The sequence below is a fragment of the Mandrillus leucophaeus genome, unplaced genomic scaffold, assembly GCF_000951045.1.
Source record: "Mandrillus leucophaeus isolate KB7577 unplaced genomic scaffold, Mleu.le_1.0 Scaffold132, whole genome shotgun sequence".
Classification (NCBI taxonomy): domain Eukaryota; kingdom Metazoa; phylum Chordata; class Mammalia; order Primates; family Cercopithecidae; genus Mandrillus; species Mandrillus leucophaeus.
This window is the reverse complement of record NW_012101277.1, coordinates 2,294,471-2,319,297: the sequence shown is the minus strand read 5'-3', so window position 1 is coordinate 2,319,297 and position 24,827 is coordinate 2,294,471. Positions and strand designations below refer to the sequence as shown.

General features: G+C 44.3%; 1 protein-coding gene across 1 annotated transcript in view; it reads right to left on the bottom strand.

The window, feature by feature from the left end:
* Positions 1-24,827, bottom strand: part of PPM1H (protein phosphatase, Mg2+/Mn2+ dependent, 1H) — a 307,084-nt gene that overhangs the window by 58,359 nt on the left and 223,898 nt on the right. The window contains exon 6 of the mRNA XM_011972919.1: positions 24,233-24,351. Within this exon, the coding sequence (XP_011828309.1) occupies positions 24,233-24,351 (119 nt within the window). The remainder of the gene's footprint in view (positions 1-24,232; positions 24,352-24,827) is intronic.

The window sequence follows — 24,827 nt, the reverse complement described above, 5'->3', positions numbered from 1 at the left end:
ACAGAGAGGGGGCAGCAGTGGAGACCAGATGTAGAAAGGGGCTGGGCCTCAAGATCCAGGCACAGGAGGAGCCTGGATCTGGTGTAGAAGAGTTGGGTCTATGGCTAGACAGTCACAGGAATTAAACAGAGGCAGAAGGCTACAGCTCTAGAACCAATGACTGGGTATTACCTACAGCTTAATAGAGACAGGCGACAAGCACTCTTAACAGGCTTAGAAAAGTAGTAAGAAAACTGCTCTATCACAAGCCAGGTCATTGATTTCTCACATAGCAGAGTGTTGCAGGAGCACGAAGTCCATGTCTCACAACTCTGAAAGACACACACTTAGAGTTGTTACCCACAGGACCAAACCAACTGCAAATTTTAATATTATATGTCAGCTTCTGTTTATCTTCAGGAACAGCAAAACATTATAAATAGAAACAATGGTGGAAAAGGAAGGTTTATTCTGCCCTGCCAGTGTTGGTTTTCAATCAACTATGAGCACTCCCTCTCCCCCAGCAACTAAAGACAAGGGGGAAGAACACCAATGAGGAGGAAAAGTACAACCCCCTTTCCCCCTCCATCTTTCGGAATCCTAAGCGCAGATCATCATATAAAGTTAAGTGGACTTCCATCCATAGTTACAAAGCCTTGAGTAATAAAGTATAAAACATAGTACTCAAGAGTTAAAACTGGCAACTTGATTAGAGTCTGTATAAATTAATAATAGCTAATAGTAATCACAGCAGCTATGATTTACTGAGCATCTTCTACATGCCAGACACCAGGCTCTGTGCTGACTTATAGTATTTAAAATCTCTCAATGGCCTTGCAATGTCCTGTCTTAGAGGAGAGAACTGAGCCCAGAGTGGTTCAGCTACTCCTCCCAGATCAAAAAGGTGGAGTAGCCTTAAAACTAGACTTGGACTTTTCCAGAAAACATGACAAAGAAATGTGATATCAGGACTTAGCTTTGGGAATTTCTCATTGTAGTCCAAGAGTCTGAAACAAGACCGTTACTGTCCACTTTCTTTGGGTGACCAGCTGATATCTGATGAAGAAAAGAAGACTTTTGGCAAAAGAGGAAGGGGAATTTTCTGTGTGAGTGGCAAAAGAACAAAAGGGGATCATGTTTGTACAAAACCAGTGGCTACTACAGTACTGGGTCTACAGGGAAGAAGAGAGGAAAGTCAGCAGAAGTGATGGTCCATGCTCTTTTCCTTTTTTTTTTTTTTTTTTTTTGAGATGGAGTCTCGCTCTGCTGACCAGGCTGGAGTGCAATGGTACAATCTTGGCTTACTGCAACTTCTGCCTCCCAGGTCCAAGCGATTCTCCTGCCTTAGCCTCCCAAGTAGCTGGGATTACAGGCAAGCACCACCATGCCCAGCTAATTTTTGTATTTTTGTAGCGATGGGGTTTCACCATGTTGACCAGGCTGGTCCTGAACTCCTGACCTCAGGTGATCTGCCCATCTCAGCCTCCCAAAATGCTGGGCTTGATCCATGTTCTTAGACCTGCAGCTGCTTTTCTGGCCATCTCACCAGAAATGAGTGACCACAGAGTCAACCAAGCCCTCTCCCACAGAGAACAGACCTTCCTCAAACTGCTCTCAGTTTAAGGAGGGCCATCCAAGTTCTGGCCCACTTGGAAGGCCTGTCTGTTTTATATTCTAGTCCATGTCAAGGCTATCGGCCTGAATTTATGCTTCCAGCTTGTCCTTGGCTTCCTTCTTTCTCATTTGGGGGAAGATAGGAGAGTGAAGCTTGAGAGCTCCAAGACATGGAGGTACTTTGAATTTGAGATGAAAAGAGTGTGCCCAGTCATAGAACCAATTCTTCCACACCAGATCCTAAGATTTTTGAAATCCTAATTAAATTTTTAAGAACTAGCCCCCCAAACAAATCACTCACTAGTTTTACAGTAATACGACTGACCAGAGATTATATTATTTGTTACAATATAGCAATACTGAAAGGCTTAGGAAAGATTTTCTACACAAACTCTTATTAATATTTTGGGCCAATTCCTTAGTGAGTATTTATGAGGCCCACTGAATCATTTTTTTAGATGAGAAAAAAAAAATGCAAGGCTTAAAAGGGTTGCTAAATTCTTGGCTTTCCCTAACTGAGAGGCATTATTCTCAGAAGTTTCCATTAAATTCTTTTTTAAAGTAATAGTTTCCTTTGTAATGTTGATTGTGCAAAGCTGTAAAAACAAGCCACTGTTGGTTTGGACCTACTGGAAGGAGCAGTTCAGCATTAAGACTGAAATGCCACCAAGTCAGCTGTACCCCAAGTATAGGAATCCCTTCTACAATACACTTAACCTTGGTTCCTGGCCTCTCCTGAATGGACTGTCACAGATGTCACTGTCCTAGAGTTTAACGGGACTTAATGTCAGCCCATTCCGTTGGAGAACAGCTCTGGGAAATTCTTTCTTAAACTGACCCAAACCCACTGGCCCATCTGGAAAAACATGAAATAAATCCAGACTATTTTCTGCTTGAGAGCTCTTCAATTGTTTAAAGAGAGCTATCTCAAGGTTTCCTTTTCCTTAGTTCTTTCAACTGTTCTTCACAAGACCTGGGGGATCCTAACCACTGTAGTCCCCATGCATCCAACAAACATTAACTGAGCACTGAATACTGGTATGGTAGTGGCCCCTAGGGTCTTTCTGGTTTGCCAGTGTCCTCAACAAACGGTACCTGTAACTGAAAACACTTAAGATGTGGTCCAAATAAAAAAAAAATTAGTACTTTTTTTTGATTTGCACCTTGCATTTTTTAAAATTAATGAAGCTATTTCCATTATGTGTATTTTTTTTAGGGTTACATATGGAGACTCTGAATGAAAACAAATGAAAAACCCTAGTCCACAAGAAAAAAGACCTGAGAATGTTTTTTTGGCTCATGGTCTCCTCTAGTTTATCATGACATACACAATAGATATCTTACCCTGAAGGAAGGACTCCATTGCCCTTATTAATTTTATCTTGTTAGTTTCAGTCCATTGTTCCAACCCACTGACAACTTCCTGAATTCAGATCCTTCCATCCAAAATATCAGCTCTCTGTCTATGCTATATCATGTTAAATTTGATAAGCAACCCTGACACCTTCATCCAGATCACTGAAAAAATTGCTAAATGGAATCATTAGAGACCTTCCTCCAGGCCAAGCTAACCACACAAGGGGGGTGGCAACATTTCAGGCATGTGAAGGAAAGCTTGTGCAATTCAAAAAAATCATATTCAGCAGTATTCTTTTTCATGAAAATGAAGAACCTATCAATTTCCTTTTTTTATTTTTTATTTATATTTATATTTATTTATTCATCTGAGATGGAGTTTCACTCTTGCTGCCCAAGTTTAGGTGCAATGGTGTGATCTTGGCTCACTGCAACCTCCACCTCCCAGGTTCTTGGGATTCTCCTGCCTCAGCCTCCCAAGTAGCTGAGATTATAGGCACATGCCACCACGCCCGGCTTATTTTTTGTATTTTTAGTAGAAATGGGATTTCACCATGTTAGCCAGGCTGGTATCGAACTCCTGACCTCAGGTCATATGCCCGCCTTGGCCTCCCAAAGTGCTGGGATTACAGGCGTAAGCCACCACACCCGGCAATTTCCTTTTTAATACAAACAACAGATGATATAAAGCTTGGCAGAATCTTGTCTGGTGGAGAAGCACAGAAGACAGACTCAACAGTAGAGGGTGGACAATGAGATATTAATATTTAAAGAGGAGGTGTTTAGGATTTAAAAAGCTGTCAACACTGATCCAGATAGACACTGTCCTCATGGATTTCAACTCTCCTGGAATAGCTCTTGGGCTATGAAGCAACTTAACTGAACCATTATCCACTCAGTATTTCTCCATCTTGTCCAAAAGGCTAAGAGAAGAAACAATCAGATTTCTTACAAACTCAGAATGTGTCTATGTATACAGTATTCGACCAACCTAGAAACCTTACCCAAAAAGAACGGATTACTAATTGAGCCTGCCTTGTTGACCTAAGCTGGTTCTCCTGCTTATATCACCTCCAGTGGACGCCGTTCCTTCAAATTCCTCTTGCTCCTAAGGCACGTGAGTGATGCTCATAGTTCCAACATCAACCCCACCCTTCTAGGCTGAGGCTCTCTCAATGCCCTTCTGTCAGCCCCTCCATCTGCCTCATATCCCTCTTGCTTACCCACAAGCCTTTCACGACATTCTCCCACCTGCCCCGATGACTTCAGCCTAGGTTCGGATTGCTTTTCCACTCTTTCCAGGATGTCATTCCCAGCATTTTCTTAGAATTTGGTGGTGCTTTTGGATTCCTGACTTTACAACTCCTAGCCTACTTCCTGCTGACCTTTTTCTCTGTTCCCCATCATCACCCTGGTCACGTGGCCTGCAGCAAGAACACCCCGCACCTCTGAGATTCCAATTCCAATTCTGAATCATTTTCCCTCTCTCACTCCTTTGTTGAGGCTCTCAGGCCAGTTTCCCTCCTTGGTCCTGCTATTCTTACTACCTTCTGGCTAAACACGTTCCTGATCCTGTCTCCATCTGTGGCAAAGCTTTTTGATACTTTTCTTTGCTAGAACTTGTCACCTTCTCGATTTTCCAGTAACAAAACAAGGATTGAGTATTTTGCCTATTAACATTATGCCAAATATTGTCATCTTTACCTTTCAAACAAATCCAGAATCCTCAGATTTCAACACTTTCCCTGCTGTCAGAGCCCTAGCATCATATTTCTTGCTTACATTATTGGGACGGAACCATCAGGCCTCTGTGCAATGATCTAGACAAGAGGCAATGGTGCTAGGATGATGTTACCAGGTGGATGGCAGTGAGGGTGTTGAAAACTGTTCTGATTTGTCCCTTACTCCTGTTCTCAGAGCAACTGGAATAATTATTTTAGAATGTCAGGTCACATCATTACCCTACTCAAACCCATCAAAGGTTTTCCATTGCACTCTAAATAAAAGCCAAGTAACCAGATGGTCTTCTTTAACATTGTTCCTGTCCCCCAAATGTCCTAGTCCCCTTTCCTGCTTTATTTTTTTTCCATAGCATCCACCACCACCAAACATTTAAAGAATTTTACTTCCTTACTATGGTTATTTCTTCTGTTGCTTCTTCATGCCCTTTAAGTTCTATGGGGATAGCTACCTGTGGCATCTCCTATACCTAGAAGAGTGCTCAACATATAATGGGTACCCAATAAATATTTGGTTAAGTGAGCAAATTAATACTACCTTCCCTATTCAGAGGCTTTATTCGTATTTTCTTGTTCCATAATATATTTGCAAAACAAAAGCAAAGAGCCTTCTTGTTCAGCTGCTTTCTAAGTCTGGCTATGCTGTTCCTACTGATGCTCACTCACAAGCACCCCCTTCCCACCTCTGCCCTAGCGGGCTAGGTGCTGTCCTTACAGGCTCAGACATTCTCTATGAATATCTGAACTCAAGATCCCCATGCAGCCACACCCGATGCCCTTTTACTCTAATGAGTGGCAGTTATAGGACTTCTCCACCATTAACATACTTTGTCTTTGTGGCAATTTTATACGTCCCTTCAGCAAAGCTTTGCTCACACTGTCCCCACGGCTGGGAGGCCTGCTGGCAAATCTCCCACATTTCTCTTTTAATCCACAAGCATCACTCTCCAGCTTAAAGTTCTCCATTGAATTCCCCTCATCTTAAAATAGAATCCAATGATGAGGCCCTCCATGATCTGGCCTTTGCACTCTGACATCTTCAATCACTCCGATGCGCTCTCGTGACACTGGCTTTCTTGTTTTTTATGACATGCCAGGGGGCCTGGTCATTCCTTCTGTCTGGGCCATTCTTCCCTTTGATCCTGCCATGCTGGCTCCTGGGTATCACTCGGAAAGGCCTCACCTGACCACTCATCTAGAAGTCCAGTGTTCTCTGCTCCTGCTCATCCTGCTTCAGTGCTTCAAACACAATCTGAAATGCTCTTAATTTGTTTACCTTCTGTCCCCACATCCTGCACATCAGCTCCATAAAGGCACAGACTTTCTTCCTATGTACCTCTCTATCTGTGTATCTACAATTGTGCAGGCACATGGTAGACACTAGCCAAATGGATGAATGAATGAACGAGGCCTGGCATGTCTCCCTTGGCATGTCAGTTTCTCTCTAAAGATATCCCCCATTCACCCTGCCTTAATAGCTAGCTTTTCTATGGCTAAAATTCATGGCTGCATTCCCATTGGTGATACCTCTGACATATGCTCACCTATTTATATTAAAATTTCAAGTTCCCTTTATTAGTATATATACAAATAGTTATAAAATCATAAAAAATAACATTTATGATTCTCTTGTCTATTCCTTTCTCAGTTCCTTAGTAGCACATCAGAATGGCAGGTTTTTTTTGTCACAGATATTCACCAGTGTATATGGTGTTACCAAGACAATTTTCTAACTTGGTTTAAAGGCAAGTTCCTCACTTAAAGTTCTTCCTAGTATTTGCTGGATTCCTCCATTTCCAGGAAGAGCCCCTACTCTGATTGCTTAACCCACGGGCCAGGAACCTAGAGTTCACACTTGGCATCATCTACATAAATCACTTCCCACGCTCTCCTTTCTAAGTCATGACCTTGAACTACAGAGAGAGAGAGAGAGAGAAATACCACTTGTTTCTCTAAGTCTTAATTCCCTTAGCAAGACTTCAAAGTCATTTAAGAGGAACATGATCCCCTCTGGGGGGCATAACAGGACCTTCTTCCTTCGGGGACAGTATAATCTCAACGATTCACTCGTGCAGCTCCAATGACACACACCAGCAAGTCACATTCTTCCACTAACCTCTAGACATTGCCTTGGCTGCCTCTCCTCCCCTGGGGATCTTCCTTCCTGGAGTCTCTCTTCCCTCCTGGCAGAGCCCACTGTGGTATTAAAGCACACCAGGCTTGGAGTCAGAGGTTCTGAAGTCACATCTCAATCCTCATGTGAACTGGCTATATGAACCTGGGAAAATCCCTCAGACCTCACTGAATCTGCCTCTTTAGCTGGATACTTCATAGGACGGTTGCAAGGATTAAGTGCAAACATGTCTGGGAACGTCTTTTGTGAAGGATAAGGTGCTATTTAGCCATCAGTTGTGGCTATTAAGATCTTTGGAGCCTCATTCTTTCTTCAATGCAGAGGTGGAGCTAACAGGCAACTGTAAGCAGGAAGACACAGCACATTCCCATAGGAAAACCACTTCCTGCTGAGCAATCAAGCCACCTAATTCATACTTTTTCTATGGCAAGCATGAAGGAACATACCCGTGCAACTTTATCCAGAACAGTCCATTGTTCTCCTTTAACATGAGGACCCAGATACTCAGAAGGATGCCTCAGAGATAACAATCTAAAGAAGGTAGAGTTGGGTTACATTGAAATAGTCATAAAAGGAGGCTTTTTTTTTTCCCCCTTAGCTGAGAGCTCAGTGCCCCTCCAGGAGGGAGGAAAAAGCCACAGGCAGCCTTGTTTTCTTCGCATTAGAAACCAAGTCCTAGCCCAGCAGAGGCACATTCCACAGGGGCTGGTTGGGTTTGAGTGGAGGCTGGAGCGCAGAAACATTTTGGGTCCCCCTTCTTGCCTTCCTATAACAAAATCTCAGCAGTTGCTTAAATCTCAGGAGGCCTGGGATGAAACACCACCCAGGCCTGGCTGGACAGGAACAGACACATGCCTGGAGCCCAAATGCGACTCCAGGCTTTTAAGAGCTTGGCATGACCCCAGTTAAGCAATTCTGGAATCCACAGAGACTCTCCCTTGACTCCGCTCTCCCCACACCCACTCTCCCGAGACCTTCCTGGAAAAAGCAATGCAGGATTGGCAACCACCTCGTGCTTCCTTTTTTCTGCCAGCCGCCTGTATTTCCAAAGGAATCAGGCCCTAAGCCTAACCACAGTGCTCAGTAAATGGAGGCTGCTTTCTGATTCTTTAAGCGACCTTACAGCAGGCAGCCAGCTCTTCCCCCCTCACTACATGAAAGAGAAAGAAAAAGAGAGAGAGTGCGTGTGTGTGTGTGTGTGTGTGTGTGTGTGTTTCCTTTAAGGCAACACAAGAAGAGTTTGATGTTTGGTTAGATCTTACTATTATATTTTAAATGTCATCTTTTAAGAGTCTTTTTTTTTTCCTGGTTTCTAAGATTCACTTTGCCTTTGGATGGAAACTGTCTGCTGGAAAGACAGAGCTGCGCTGTGAAGGAGAGTGAAGCTAAGGCACGCTTAACAACGGCAGGCTCAAGTCAGAGTTATGGAGCAAGATCAGTCCCTGGGGTGAGTCTGAAGAGGCTGCGAAACATGCTCTATCCAGCTGGGAGTTTTGGGGCTTAGAATGTTTGGGGATGGACCCAACATCTCGCCCCAGGCTCACCACTGTGTAACGGGCTTTAGGTATGCATTAATCTAGTTTTGGGGGTCATATTTTGGCTCACTGGGTTCCCGAATTTATGTGTTGGAAGGTATTTTCAGTAGGTATCTGAATGATATGATCCCTGGGAAAGTGACCCTGTCGGATGGAGGCTCTCTGAACAAATGCTACCTTGTTTTCTTTCTTTGGTTCTTGGAGTGTCCTTTAAATTAGTTGAAGCCTATAGGCCTTAAGCTGTGAAAGACTCGATAGACTTCTGCTAAGACAGTGCAAGTTAGATTCAGGCACAAATAGTACCTTTCAATTGTGAGTGTGATTATTTGGCGATAAACAGAAGAGGGCTGGTAGCAGCCTAGCTTGTGCATACCTGGCTCCCTGTAATGAGAGAAACCACCTACTCATCTCCTTAGCCACATGAAAGGCTGCTGGCTTTTCTTCTCCAGGAAAACGCTCCATAATGGGGCCCAAGCTCTGGTCCCCGACAATGCAAGTGCCCTGGAGGAAGTTGCCTGATTGGTAGGGTTAATCCACAGTCCCTGGGAAAATGCCTACCTCCCCACTACTCCCCATCAGCACGCCTGAGCCAGACCCTGCCTAGAGTTCTGAGAGTGGTAGCCATTCCTCTTTTCTGGCCTAAAGACTCTTCTCACCAGGACTATGGAGAATACCAAGAGGCAACGGAGATTGATCTCATTTTACTGGTCAATGTTCTTTGGGAGAGTCTATTGGGTTACAGCAGAGGTTTCACCAGTGGTAAGAAATATATCAATCCTGCTAACCCAATGTATGCACAAACAGATTGCAAAAAACAATATTTACCCTGAGTATGTGATATACACTGATATTTTCTTTCTATCCTGTGCTATTCAATTGTTTAAAATGCTACTCTCCATATATTAAAGTGATTTCACAATCCTGTGAATGGGTTCCTACCCACAGCTCAAAGTTTGGTAGAAGAACAGAACCTGCTCTAAGTAGCTTCCGAGTTAGGAGCTCAGGCTTTGACCAGATAAAAACAATGGGTTCTATTGGATTCATTTGCAAATATTTCCTGAGCACCTAGTAGGTCCCAGGCACTGGCACAAGTGCTGGGTATATGGAGTAGAATAAAGAAAACAAAGTGAAAGTCACCTTTTGATTCATAGGCAGAGTTCCGCAGCAGAAAAGGATTCACTTGGAAAAAAATTATTCAATCAGTATTTTTTTAAAAAGTAATCACGTGTATGTATAAAAGAGAACTAATAATATTTCAGGATAAAACATTATGAACGACTCTTAAGGAAATTCCGGATTTGGAAATTATTTCTGATTCAGTATCCACTTGATGTGCATTTACACTTGGCCATAACAGCTTCATATTCTAATCAATAACATTTAGCTCTCTCCACGGATATGAATCAGAGACCCTTACTCCATGAACACACAAATGTGGAGTGATTTCAGCTTTCTCAGGGACCATTTATTCTGCAATAAACATGAATTTCATTGACATTCCCTTTATACTGTATGAGATCAAGTCAATATATACAAATCAGGATATGAACAAAATTGACCCCATAGCTACAAACGGTGGGATGAAAATAGCAAACAGATTATTAATTACAAAGAGGGTTTCTGCTGCACAGGCAGTTCCTCTGTGTCGGCCCTTGCAGCTTTCCCTCACGAAGCTTCTCCCACTCTGGTCAGGCGGATATTTGTATCATGGAGCAGAGTCCTGCAGTGTCCCCTGGGAGAAGCCACATGCAAGGACTTTACCCTATGCTACATCATTTCAAGGCTTTCCACCCAAGTGCCTTTGAACTGATAACATTACACAGTGCAGAGCTCAAGCATCAGTGCTTTGAGTCTTCCGTTTTATCTTTAAAAACCATGAGAGTTTTTGCACAAGTCTACACATGAAGTCCTTCTACCTCACTCCCAGAGTTTTCAGGTGAAATACAGGCTTATCTTGTAGCTTCCCATACTCTTCTGAAATCTTCCGCTAACCCCCACATTATTCAGGCCCCCAAGGGAAGAAGCGCAGGCCTGAGTAACAGCTGTCGATATTTACCAATGGGAGGAACACCACACTCTTAGCTCCTGCATCAACGTGGCCCTGTTGTTTCAGAGGATGGAGAGCAAAGGCAGCTGTTGTTAAATTTTCTGCTCTCACCTCACACCCAGCAGTTAACGGATTTTCACATACCCCAATGTTTATTATACAATCTTTTTGTTCCAGGCACTAAGGATTTATATTTTTTAAAACTTACATAATCCTCACTGTAACACTGTAAGGTAGATAGAAACATTATCCTCATTACACAAATAAGAAAATGGAGGCATAAGAGAGGTCTTACATCTGGGGGGAAATAGGGGTCAAGCTCACTTCAGGTCTGTCCCAACTGGGTTACACTCTTAACCATGCTTCTCTGTCCCTTTGTGAAGAGCTAGGAATCTGCATAAATACCACAAAATGACATGATATGCAAAAGAATGTTTAATTACCAATTCTCTTCCTAAAATTAAATTGTAAAAAAAAATTTTAAAGCTCATCCTCACCTTCTAGGTTTTTATAATGGTAAGTCTCATAGAAGTTAAAACATATCAATACTCCTAGGGTTGAAAACTACGGTTGTCTCTTAACAATATGGCAATGTACAAGGTCACTATAGAATTAGATTTAACCTGAGCTTTGGCATTCAAAGTGTTCGGGTGCAATAAACTCAGACTCCAAATTTTCATACCTAGGTGCCCAGCTTTCCACAGCGTGATCCAATGGGACCCCTTCGGGATGGGGTGTGTAGCATTTACTGAGGATGAGCAGGAATGAGAAACCAATAAGTTAAATGCCCTGGGCAGCACGGTCTCCTGGCCTATCCCATGTATTTATACTATGCGTGAAGGCTGGACTATCCAGGTTATGGGCACAAAAAAGGAAAAAGAGGAGGCCTAATCTGACCCTGACCCACTGCTGTACCTGAAGGCTTTGCCATCCCTTATCAGCCACTGCCAGTCCAGTGTACTGGCACCTTATGAACAGTCACTGGCTCACTGCAGGTGGACAAAGACATTCCCAAGCAATAGCAAGGGGGTAACCGGGGCGAAGACCACCAGCAGCCCAGGAGTCCCAATATTTTTACAGCCCAGGCTGCACAGTGCTCTTTAACCAATCACTTCTGCAAACTGTTGTTCATATCCATTGTAACAAAGTCTAGGGCTGCCCAAAGCCAGTGTTTAAGGATATACAGCAATCGCCTGGGGCGCTGATTAAAAAATGCAGAATCCATAGGGATTCTAATGCAGCAGATAAGGTAGACCCTGGAATGTTTTCAGTAATTGCCCCAGATGACAAAGCTTCACTCTAGGTAAACCTTTGTCTATCAGTTTTGTATGAAACTAATCATCCATATATGGCCCTGTCCTGACACTAGACTGTAAACACCATGAGGCTTGGGACTGTTTTTTTCTTCTTTGTATCTTCAATGCCCAACTTGACACCTGGTTCACTGAATGAATAGTAGTTGAAACTGATTGTCTCACAGAGATGAAGCTCTGTGCCTTGTCCTTTAGGTACAGAGAGTGATACATAGCATCTGATCTACCCTGGAAGACTGACAAGGCTGATCCCATCTCAGCAGAATCTAAATCGAGAATATGGCAGAATATCATTGCTTTTGCCAGAACAACCAGATGAAGAACAAAAAGTGAATGTCCTCCATTCCCTCATGAGGCTTCTGAAGCTTTCCTTATGATCTGATCACAGCAAAGGAGACAGGCAACTGACAAATAGCACGCGGGTCCTGAAACACTGCTGGCATCTTTGTCATCAGCCTTCCTGGCCCTCACAGAGAGATCTGCATTCAGCGCTCCAGCAAGGAACAGACACACAAAACTTCAGCCTCTCTCTTAATAAGTCCTTGATTTACTTGTCTCAAGGTAAGAGGACAGTGGTGGTAGGTTGAGATTTTTCAGAGGTTGGAGTGGTGGCTTTCCAGCTCTTGTGTGTGGATTACTAGGGTAAGCCCAGAAGCAAGGAGTTTTAAACCAGCACCTCAGATGATTTAGATGAAGATGCCCCCAGGCCACCGCAGGTGAGCATCTTCATAGGCTTATCAGCTCGAAACCAGCTGTGCCAATTTCCTGCTGGGAAACCTGGGGAGCTGGGAAAAGCAGAAAACTTATCAAGCTCTGGTAAGAGTGAACTAATTATAAGTGTTGGTTGGACGCAGGAAAATGTTTCCTTGGTGGGCTTGTGAGTACCTGGAAAATTTCACGAGTGGCAGTGTACCTACTTCTCTGGAATTTCCTGAAAAATGGGATCCTAAAAATAGGCTGAGAATTGGTCCATGCGTCCTTTTCTTTTCTTAAATCACCTTTTAAGTCACCGATAAAAATTTTATTTTTATTCATTTATTATGTATTTTGGATTCAGGAGGTACATGTGCAGGTTTGTTACACTGGTGTACTGTGTAATGCTAAGGTTTGACGTACAGATTGCCCCATCACCCAAGTGTCAGCATAGTACCCGATAGGTAGTTTTTCAGCTCACGCCCCCTCCCTCTTCTCCTAGGAGTCCCCTATGTGTCCTTAATATACATATTGTCAGCTCTGTATTTCTGCCCTGTGTGTAATTTTCATACTTCACATTCCACCCTAAGGTGTGGAGCTCTTAAGGGTGGGAAAATTCTGTTCATTATTGGCATCCTTAGCCTGGTTCCCCATGAGCTGACTCCAATGTACTTACCTAGTTTCATAGTCTGCTTCGCTGCCCACCACTGCTCTCCACCCTCTCGCTCCCTCCTACATGACACTTATGTGAGCCTCCCAGGACCGTTATCTAGCTGATATACACCAACATAACTGCACACGAAGGGCTAAAACACTGAAACACTCCATGCTAGTCAGCTAACAATGACTGTCTCAATCTCCATGAATGCCCCATCTGCTGCTCTGGACTCTCCCCTAGAATCCCCAAGGTGTAACAGTAAATAAAGGGTTAATGCCTGGCACAGCAGGGAGGCTTCTAGGACCCTGCTGCAGCCCAGCTGGGGCCTACTCATCCATTTTGATTGTCCAAATATTTTGAATATTATCTCTGGCTTCCAAATTCCCAAAACACACATCACATTTTCACCCCTCTGGGCTTCTGCTGGCACAGTGCGCTTTGCTCAGAATGTCCTTCCCTCCAGCCTTCTTGAAACCACTCTCATAATCCAGATCTTTGGTTCAAACAATCTTCTCCAAGAAGTCCTCCCCAATCCCAGTCTCCCCTCTCAAAACGACTACTCCCTCCACCACAGCCACGGGCATTTTCTTCAAACCTTTTTGTATAACTCTTATCTTTTGTGTTCCTGTAGTTATTTATACATACATTCTAACAGACCTACTTTCCCCACTGCTGAAATTTGAAGAATAGGTTTCAAGGTGAAATGACATTGTTCAATAAATTTCCAGAAAGGCCGGGTGCAGTGGCTCACAACTGTAATCCCAGCACTTTGGGAGGCTGAGGCGGGCAGATCATCTGAGGTCGGGAGTTCACAACCAGTTTGACCAACATGGAGAAACCCCATCTCTGCTAAAAATACAGAATTAGCCGGGCGTGGTGGCGCATGCCTGTAATCCCTTGGGAGGCTGAGGCAGGAGAATCGCTTAAACCGAGGAAGTGGAGATTGCAGTGAGCCGGATCACACCATTGCGCTCCAGCCTGGGCAACAAGAGTGAAACTCCATCTCAAAAAAAAAAAAAAAAATTCCAGAAAGTCAGTCTTTGGCCACATGGCAATTTCTTTGAAGCTAACATAGTCCTATCTGATGAGATCCTTCCGGTGCAAGGACATGCTTCAACCACAGACGGGTTTGACCCTCCCAGTTTCTTGGGTATGGTTTAGAAGGCCACAAGAGTACATTAAAAGGTCCAGCATCAGCTGGGTGCAGTGTGGCTCACACCTGTAATCCCAGCACTTTGGGAGGCCAAGGTGGTCAGATCACTTGAGCTCAGGAGTTCCAGACCAGCCAGGCCAACATGGTGAAACCCTGTCTCTACTAAAAATACAAAAATTAGCCCGGCATGTTGGTGCACGCCTATAGTCCCAGCTACTCAGGAGGCTGAGGCATCAAAATCACTTGAACCTGGGAGGTGGAGGTTGCAGTGGGCTGAGATCATACCACTGCACTCCAGCCTGGGCGACAGAGTGGAGTGAGACTGTCTCTTTAAAAAAAAAAAAAAAAAAAAAAGTCCAGCATCTAGAAGCCAGAGGCAAATATAAGCAAGTCCCCAAACCAAAATCATCCTATCAAATATAGTGCCTGGGACAGAGGGGCTGGCAACGGGCTTCCTGACTGTACTGATGGTGCCTCTTCTGACAGACAAGAGCTCTACCTTCTCTGTGCCAAACCCATCTTCATCTGCCATGCTGCAGGACAGACCTGCTAGGCAGAGGCAGCCAGCAGACCTGATCTGACTTTAGTTTCTTCTCAAAACTGCCTTCCTTTGTCTTTTTGTTTTCTAGCTTCTCATTACCTTGCAGAGGCAGCATTTCAGCAAATAATAGATTGTAAACATCCTGAGGCCAGCAGCAGCTCTTGCTGACCATTTCACTCTCCATAATAGCTAATGATTATAGTATTAGACACTCATCGTGCACTATTATATGCCAGGCTTTGTTCAATGCACTCAACCTTACTAACCCATGATATCCCAACTATTATCATGTACTGTTTTGTTTCTTTGTCTGAGATAGGATCTTGTTCTTTTGCCCAGGCTGGAGTGCAGCGGTATGATCACAGCTCCCTGCAGCCTTGACTTCCTGGGCTCAAGTGATCTGCCCACCTCAGCCCCCCAGATAGCTGGGACTATAAGCACATGCCACCACCCCCAGAAAATTTTTGTATTTTTTGTAGAGACAGGGTCTCCCCATGTTGCCCAGGCTGGTCTTGAACTCATGGCCACAAAGGATCCACCCGCTTCAGCCTCCCAAAGTGTTGGGATTACAGGCGTAAGCCACTACACCTGGCCTCAAGTACCACTGTTAGCTTCATTTTACAAATGGGGAAGCCAAGTTGAGAGTGGCAAAATGATCTGAGGTGGGGATTGGCTCAGCTAGGCAGTCTGGCTCCAGCGTCCTTGCTCTTAACTGCTACTCAACATCTACTGTGTAGTAGGTGTACAATACAAGTCTGTCAAATATATGAGAAGTGTCTACAGGGCCTTCTTGGTTAAAAGGACACTACTTTAAGAGAGATTTTTATAAGCACTTGACATCCCCAAACTTCCCCAGATGACTTGTAGCTATGTTCTCATCATATACATACTGTACAACCCCAAACACCAGTCACAGGGGACGCGCGGTACACACACTCTGGTTAAACGTGTGTGGATAATAGAGATAAATGCTGTGAGTATTCGAAGGGTCTGAGTGGGGAAGAAAGGCTTGGAAGTAGTTTGGCCACTTTAGGACAATAAACTTTTACTCATTGAAGCAGAGAGACGTGTGTGAGTGCACTCATGCGTGCATGCGTGTGCAGGGTGAGTGATGATCAATAGGGAGCAAGCTGGTAGGGGCATCTCTTTTCTTTCTCCTCCCTGTGGTCTGACAAAGCCTGTCTGTCTTGGCTTGCAACCATTCGTAAAGACCCCATAGCTTCCACTGGCCTCCTGCGCAGGAGGGCAGGGAGCAGGGAGTCATTCATCACTGTCAGGAGATGTGCTGCACGCAGCAGGGCCCGCTTTCTTCCCTGCTGCTCCTGCAGCTAGAGCTGCAAATCTTGAAAAGATGCAGAACATGCACATAGCAAATAACCATTCATCATCTCAGCTCTGGAAGCCCCGGGAGAGGCCCCTCCCCGTGTGGGGCTGACCCATTCTGACTTGGACTCCAGCCCCACTGGAATTTGGAACACAGGGACTTTTCAGGTGCCTAATCCCTGCCCCAGCCTATCCGCATCCTGGATAATCTATTGAGGTTTGGGGTTAAAATTCTCTGAAATGATCCCCCCTGCCCCTTTCTCTACAAGGTCAGATTTTCAGAGTGCTTTCAGCAATCAGACTGCTGCCAAGGTGGCCCGTAATCATTAAATTATGAAAATACAAGTTGCTGAGAGGAAATGAATACCAGGTTTCACTAGGGAAAGGCCTGCTTTCTTGTGAAGTAATTATAAAATTAAAATATCATATTTCTCTGGTGAGTATAAAAAGTCTCCTCATAAGGTAGGTCTGTGGCATGACAGCAACATCAGGATTTACACTGGGGTGGGACTGAGAGCGCCTTCTGTGCCCCCCAAATGCCAGAGACATCTGTAGGTAAATTTCCAAAGACTGGGTTAAGAGTGATTAAAAGCAGAAAGAGGGAAAAGTACCGAGTCTGAATTTTTCAATTACTCTGTAAAACTCAAGAGTCAAGCTGTTCAAAAATGCAGGGTTTCCAAGGAAGGCTAATAATGCCGAGCTAATTAGACCCACAGGCATGGCCAACATATCAATTCGGGCCCAAAAGAGGGACACTGTCCCTTTAAAAACTGCCTTGGGATCTGTGGAAAAGCTAATGAGGAGTGTCAGTTGGGGCTGCTTTATTAGGTGGTCCTCAAGAGGATAAAGCCTGGGGTTTCTGTAACAGGGCTTCTGTGCTTGATTCAATAAATCAATTTATATTAAATGCGGGTGCAGCTCTGGAGTTGGCTTCATAAAGCATTCTGTGGTGTTTCTCAATCTGCTCATCCACTTCCTTGTCAGCCTGCTTGAATGCACTGTCAGAGGGCATTGAAGACAGCAATAAAGAATAAGATAGAAGCTGTATCTATATTTGTAAAACCCAACCTGGCAGCTCCAGACCATGCGTGGAACTATCTCCAGTGAGTTTCTCTCTCCAGAAAGCATCTGGATTGTTGGTAAGAAGCCTGATGCTGTGGGGCTGTGCCTCCCCTCCCCAAGCCAAGCTCCAGGCTATAGATGGAGAATAAAGGTCGCCCCAAACACAATGGAAAGGGTTGGAAACCAAGCTGCTTTTAAATCATATTCTCAGGGCCTGAGATACTCCCCAAGAAATCAAAGGAAAAGCAAGAGGGACAACAGTGCCAACAGCTGGTCCTCATCCAGGAGACAGCTGAGAGAGTTGAAAGAAGGCTGCTGGGCTGCTTGGGGAGGGGAGGTGCACTACTGACTAGGGCCGATGAAACGGGTCCCTCTTTAGTCTGGCCAGCTGGATGCAGCTTCTTGGTGGCCCAAAAGTGACCACTGGCTATGAGGTGAGTTGTTCCTAAGCACAATGACTGATGCCCCCGGGGATCAGAAAAGGGGTGTGAAGCCCACCCATCTGCAGACTCAGAGTCCGGCAGCAGAGGCACCAGAGGCTGGTGTGGCTACACCATTCCCTGTCCACACTTATCAGTACCTAGCTTTTAAAAAACTCTTTGCTGCCAGGTTCGGTGGCTCATGCCTGTAATCTCAGCACTTTGGAAGGCTGAGGCAGGAGGACTGCTTGAACCCAGGAGTTCGAGACCAGTCTGGGTAACATGGCAAAACCCTGTCTCTATAAAATACACAAAAATTAGCAGGGTGTGGTGTCACACACCTATAGCACCAGCTACTCAAGAGGCTTGACTCAAGTTTTACAGAGTAATTGAAAAATTCAAACTTGGTACTTTTCCCTCTTTCTCACCTGAGCCTGGGAGGTGGAGGCTGCAGTGAGCTGTGGTCATGCGATCGCCTTCCAGCCTGGGTGGCAGAGTGAGACCCTGTCTTTAAAAAAAAAAAAAAACAAAAACCAAAAAACTCTTTGCTGTTGGGATGTTGAGTTACAGAGAGCTCCTTGCACCACCCCATTCCCAACTACACCCACGCTCTTCTACAATGTAGACCACAGCACCATCCCGTAGAACTTTCCGTGATGATGGAAACGTTCTATATCCGCATGGTCCAGTTCAGCAGCCACTAGCCACATGTGGTTCCTGAGCAACTGAGATTCGGCTGGGGCAACTTGGGAAATACATTTTTAATTTATGTAATTTTAACTAATTGAAATGGCCACATGTAGCTAGTGGCTACCGTGCTCGAGAGCACAGAGAACGGAAAAGGTTTTCTTTGCCTCAATAAAAGCAGAAAGTGCTGAAAGGAGAAAACGAGCTGACTCCACTCTGCTCCCAGTGGAAAATCCCCTATTTGCTCATAGTTTTAAGGAAAAGAGGGGAGGGAAAATTATCGTGATGTATCATCAAGTTAGAATTATAAAAATTAGGGGCTCTACGGGACAAAATAAAACATTGCCATCTCTGGAATCTTTCTAATGGGATCTGTCTTTTCCAGCAGCTCTAAAAGCAGAGCGAAGCCCACCCCTGTCCCCACCACACTTACAGGTTGGCAGCAATGGTCAGAGGAAGTATTTTACAAGCGGGAGACCTAGGCCAGGATTTACCCAAGGCCCCAGGAGCTTGGCAGAGCAAAGTACGCAAGGTGCCTATCACCAAAACAGGACTCTCTTTACCAAATCAAGCATGTGATCTCAAGTTACCAGTCCAGCCTGCCCCTGAAATAAGACCATCATAGCGTTAGAAAGGCTTTGCTTAAAGGAAGAATTCTGGTATACTTTGCTCATGACCAGAACCATCTGGAAGCAATCTAGCATTCACAAGATGGACTTTTCTTCTTTGGCCCTTGCTCTCTCTACAAATCCCATCAGCCCAGGAACAGCTGCCGGAGAATCTGGCCTGGCGCCATGGGTGAAGTTTCAGCCCCCTCCCACACACATGTCCTTCTGGGTCCCTGGCTTGCTTGCCACCCCATGTGGCTGGACATGGCACAAAGTACACTGGTCCTACTTGAGAAAGCGAAATAGCTAGCGGTCACAGGAGCAGAGACTTGGTGCCACAAAGCCAGCTGTGAGAAACTGCTGTTTCAACTCCGTAACACAGACACTTGCCAGTAAATTACAGCCTGAGACATCTCAGAGGGCTGCGGGTCGGGATACACTGCTCTCGAGGCAACACAATGCCAGCTACAGTGTGCATCCTGCAACAGCAGCTCAACACAAAGGGATGGGGAGGATGGGCCCCAGCGTGAGGATTCTGGCACCGGGACCAATGACACCATGCACAGGAGGTGAGAGCCAAGGGGGTGATAGGGAGAGCAAGGGAAGACTCCATCAGGAATGAACTCAGCGCTGGGGGCACTGCGAAGAGAGCGGCTTTGTAAATCAAGCCACTGTGCAAACTATCTGAGGAGAGGGGGAAGGGGAGGTGGGGGAGCCAGGGAAGAGGCCAACTGCATTATGAAGGTCCTGGTGACAATAACCTTTTGTCCTCAAAACAATTTGGGCCTGCCAAGCTGCTCCACAGTCTCTGAGAAAGCACGAGGGTGGGAAAAAAAGGATCCCCATAAAGAGGCAACAGACTCATTCTTAATTATGAGACAAGGCTTCCCAGAGCTGACATCCTCTCCCACACTTCCTCCCGCGGCAGACACACCACTGAGTGCCGGCGCGATGCTCCTCTAATTTGAGCAGGCAAGTTTTCTACGAACTGGTTCTTTAGGGATCTTCCCCCAGAACCCCCACCCCCAAATGACACAGGCTCTTAGTGAGAAGTGTGAAGCATCAGTTTAATTTGACCAATGGTCTACAGGGTCAGACTGGGGACTAGAAAAGTGACGGCCTCAGCAGCTCCTAATATGCTTCATTCCATCCTCTTGACCCTATAGGATCGTCAAGACACCGGTCCTGGTCCTGGTGGATAGACAGCCCTTGCTTAAATGTACACCGAAGCTCGAAACGGAATTATCATGTCTAATTATCCTGAAGAAAAGCTGACTGGCACCTTGTGTAAGAACCCCAACAAAGAGTCAGAAACCTGGATTCTAGTCCTTATTCTGACACGTTTGCGTCAGGGGAGGCTGCGCAAACCGCCTAAATACCTCTAGGCCTCAATGTGCTCACCTGCAAAATGGGAGTCAGGGGCAGTCATTCCACGTCTGGCAGTTCAGCACCTTAGTAAGCACCACACACTCTGAAGTTACACTGCCTGGATCCATATCCCACATTCTCCTTTTACGAGTTCTATAACCTTGAGCAACTTAGCTCTGTGCCTCAGTTTCCTCATCTGTAAAATGTACCTAGTTCCTAGGACTGTTTTAAGAGTTAGGTATGAGGAATCAGGTAAAGTTCTCATCATAGTGTCTGGCCCTTAGCTCTTCCAATAATTGTCGGCCCCATTATCATGATGATTAGTGGGGGATGAAGAAGAAAAAAAATTCCACAACTAGGCATTTACTACAAGGATTAAACAGCTTTGCAGTAGTAATCCTTTATTACAAGGATTCTCACAGCTTTTACCTGTGAGAAGGTTTCAGAAAAATGGGTTCCAGGCCCAAGTAATCCTTCCACCTCAGCCTCCCGAGGAGCTGAGACCATAGGCATGTGCTACCATGCCTGGCTAATTTAAAAAATTTGTTATAGAGATGGGGTCTCCTTATGTTGCCCAGGCTGGTCTTCAACTCCCGGGCTCAAGTGATCCTCCCATCTCGGCCTCTCAAAGTGCCAGGATTATAGGCATCTGCCACCAGGCCCAGCCTCCCATCTTTAAGTCCTAAAAAATAACTGCTAGATCTAAGGCTTTCTGTTAGAGGGTAAAAACATTTTAAAAAGGAATTCATGAAAGTTGGGTGGGGGTGCTTTATGTAGGCAGTAGTCTAAATTGAATGGATGATTGATTTATTGATTCATTTACTTATTTAGAGATGCGGTTTTGCTCTGTTGCCCAGACTGGAGTGCAGTGGCGTGATTCTGACTCACTGCACCCTCAAATTCCTGGACTCAACTGATCCTACCACCTATGCCTCCCCAAATGCTGGGATTATAGATGTGAGCCACTGTGCTTGGCCTAAACTGGTTTTCAATTTCTTAGGTTCTTCTAACAAAGACGTAAAGGGCTTTTCTTCACCTTAAGTCCTATTTTCAAATCAAAAGTCAGAACAGGTAGGAAATGCACAAAGATGCACATAAATCTGCTTGTAGCCAAGGTTGCGAGCCAACAGCCGTGTGGGGAATTAGGCTGAAAACAAATCAGCAAATCACGTCTGACTAAAGCCATTCTCAGTTGTGGCTCCTTCATTATTCAGTACCTTCTGTGAAGTTCCATACAATTAAAAACAGCCCATTTGTGGGCTGTTTATCTGCTTAGGACCATGCTAATGCAGAGAGAGAGAGAGAGAGAGAGAGAAAATGAGAAAGAGAACAAGAGGAAGTGTGCACGCAAGACTGAAAGAAAGTAACTGTGTGCATATAAAGTTGGATATAATCTAGTCCCTGAACTTAGCTACATTTTTTTTTAAAAAAATTATAAAACCGGGACAATCTTTAGACATTTGCTAAATATTAAAATGTACAAGCCACTAAAACCAAACCAAACCAAACCAAAACAAGACAAACAAACAAACAAAAACAGAGCTTCCAGGGTTTGGAGAAAGAAACATAAAAAAACTAACCCTATCACACATTCTACTTACAAAGAGACATTTGAGTGGAACCTTTACAGCCTTTGAAAGCATCTTGCCTATTAAAGTGAGGATGCCTATTATCTCATTAGGAGTGCTTTTCAAAGTTAGTAACAATGAGCTGTTCTTCTCCCCCTTTGAATCAATACTAAGCATCTGCAACAAAGATACTTTTCCTTATTACAAAATCCTAGGCAGATATTTACCATTTGTTTTGACTATTTTAGATCTAATTTGCCTTTCTGGCATAGAAAGAACATAGGTACAGCCTTGCCTCAAGCTCAATCTGTTTTAAATGTGCACATCGACTGTCTGCAACATTGACCTCCCCACTTGTGTCAATTATACTTCTTTTCTTCCTTTCAGCCAATACGTAATTGCTGCCTGTCTACTATGTGTCAGGCACAGGACTAGGCACTGGTGTCCCCCTCAAGGAGACTACAGACTTGTTGAAGAGACACATTTAAATAGGCAACTGGTGTTGTCAAAGACTTACCTTTATCCCCTGGCCTAAATCATTTAGTTTCTTACTCATTTTCGTTCCTTCTGTGTTTTCTGCTTCTATCCCTCTATTTAGTCCTTGAGACCTCACATAAATGTTGCTATGATAGTTTTTCTCTGGGTACCTGAATCTGCTTTCTCTCCTAGTCAATTTCATTCCAACTTCTCTTAGAATGGCCTTCCATAAACATTGCTTTCATTTAATTCTCTTTCTTAGGAATATATAAGAGCACCCCATAGCTTCCCAGTAAATCTAAATTTGTCTGGCATCCCATTTTCCCTATCATGTTCCCTCAGTACCAGCCCCGTCTGTCTCTCACAGTCTCTCCTCTTCTATTTGGTCATATTCCTCGATATCTTTTAGATCTACTCTTTTCATGTGTTTACAACCATGTGGGTTCCTAACCTTCCATCTTTCCAAATTCTACAATTCCCAGACTAAACCCCATGATGCTTTGCTGAATTACACTAGCTCTCACCTTAAACTTTTCCTGTACAAGTGCTGATTTTGCTAACTAAATAAAAATGGATTTACAAGAAAACCAAGTCAGGGTTGGTATGATGACCCTGGGGCATCAAAACCCCAGAACTCAGAGCTGCAAAGGTGAACCCTTTCTGATAAATCCATTCATATTTTAGAGCAGGGGTAAATTCTTAGGCTTGAGAACCAGTCTCTGATGCAACTACTTAACTGCCCTGTTGCAGTGTGAATGAAGGCAGTCACAGATCAAACAAACAAATGGGAATAGCTATATTTTTAAAAATTATTTATAGAAGTAGGTGGGGTAGGCAGAATCTGACTCTTAGGTCATAGTTTGCTAACCTTGTTGTAGAGGAAGAAGAGTGGATACAGGTGAGGAACTTCTATTGGTTTGCAAAGGACAACCAGAAGTCCCTTAGATTGGCCTCTTATCTTCCCTGGGTAGCTCAACTTGTTCCCTGAAGACAGTATATAGCCTGGCGGTAGATCCCTGGCCAAGTCATCACCATGGGAATTTGGGCTGTGACCATCTGCTATTGCTATTTTGGTCAATGGGGAAGAGATAAGAAAATCTACTTCGACTCTGTTGGAGATACGGGGAAGAAAGGGTCCATTGTCTCATTCTCATATGTTCTTCCAGACTGGCAGGAGGCTCGCTTGTTAGGACGCCAGGGCACAAGAGCAAATCTTCACCCACACAGTGCCAGGCACTGCACTCTCATTTAATCCTTATATCAACCATAGAGTGTAAGTACTTATCATCATATCTGTTAGTCAGATACAAGAAATGATGAGGTCTTAGTCAACTTTAGCCACTGCTCCATTCTAGAAATGGTCTTGATGCTTACACAGTTGTGTTTTTGGAATAAGAGAACCCCCTAGACAAGAGTTCTTATTTCAATTTGAATGTGATATTAATGAGAATAGCTCATTAACTTTAGCCTTGATAATGAACCTTCAAAGGATACATCTTTTTATCACTTTATCCATGGAAAAATGGGCTCTAGAGGTTAAGCAATTTGGCCAACTTTGCTCATTTAGAAAAATCAGAGTCAGGATTTGAACCCAAGTCAGTCTGGCCAATCAACCTTTGGCCATTCTACCTCTTTAATAACCCTGACCTAAACAGATAAAGCTTCATGTGTTTTTAAAGCCCTCAAATGTTTGCTGCATGTGAAGTGAGAAATCAGGTCAGTTTCACGGGGTCCAGTGTCCCCAAGGAGAGCCTCAAAGAAGCAGAGAGGCAAACCAAGGCTTGTGATTTGGTCCTAAGCAAAAATAGCAGAGGCAGGTGTAGCCCCTTGTCCTTCACCACAAACCCAGGTCTCTGGCTGTGCTTCCTGATCCAAACTGTGTAAGTGGCTTTTTATGGTGGTGATGCTTCCTTCACACACACTGTGTGGTGCTGAGGCGGAGGAAGGCATGTTCTTACCAGCCTGTCATGTTAAAGTCCCTGTAGAGCATCTTCTTTCCAAGCTCCTTTCTCTGTACTCTCCTTGGAAACTCCAAATGTGTGAACTCATTTCCCAGCAAGTGAGGCTGCATGAATGCCTAATAGCAAAAAGAAAAAGAAAAAACACATACAGACACATATTTAGAGAAACAAAATAAGAATCAAGGATGCTTTGCAAATTGAGACAGGCCATATTTTAAAAACAAGAAAATTGCCTCATATTTTAAGTAAATAGATTTCAGAGTCTAACCATTAATAGAAGATGAGCACATAAAAATGAACTTACAAAGGAATGCAACTTTTTCATTTGATCTAATACATTGATTGTAACCAAATGCATAGCTGAAGGCATCAGGAAAAAAGACTGAGCTTCTCTCTAAAGCCTGGCTTTTTAGTTTTCCAAATGGTATATTGGTGAGATACGGGGTGAGAAAGCTCCCCTGACATGGCATTTTCCACACTCATCTCACTTACATTCCTGGTTATCACGGCCTTGCCTTTGAAACCTGCGTGTGAGCTTTCACATAAACACAATGGCTCGAGTGCTGGTTGGGGCTGGATGCAGCAGACGGGA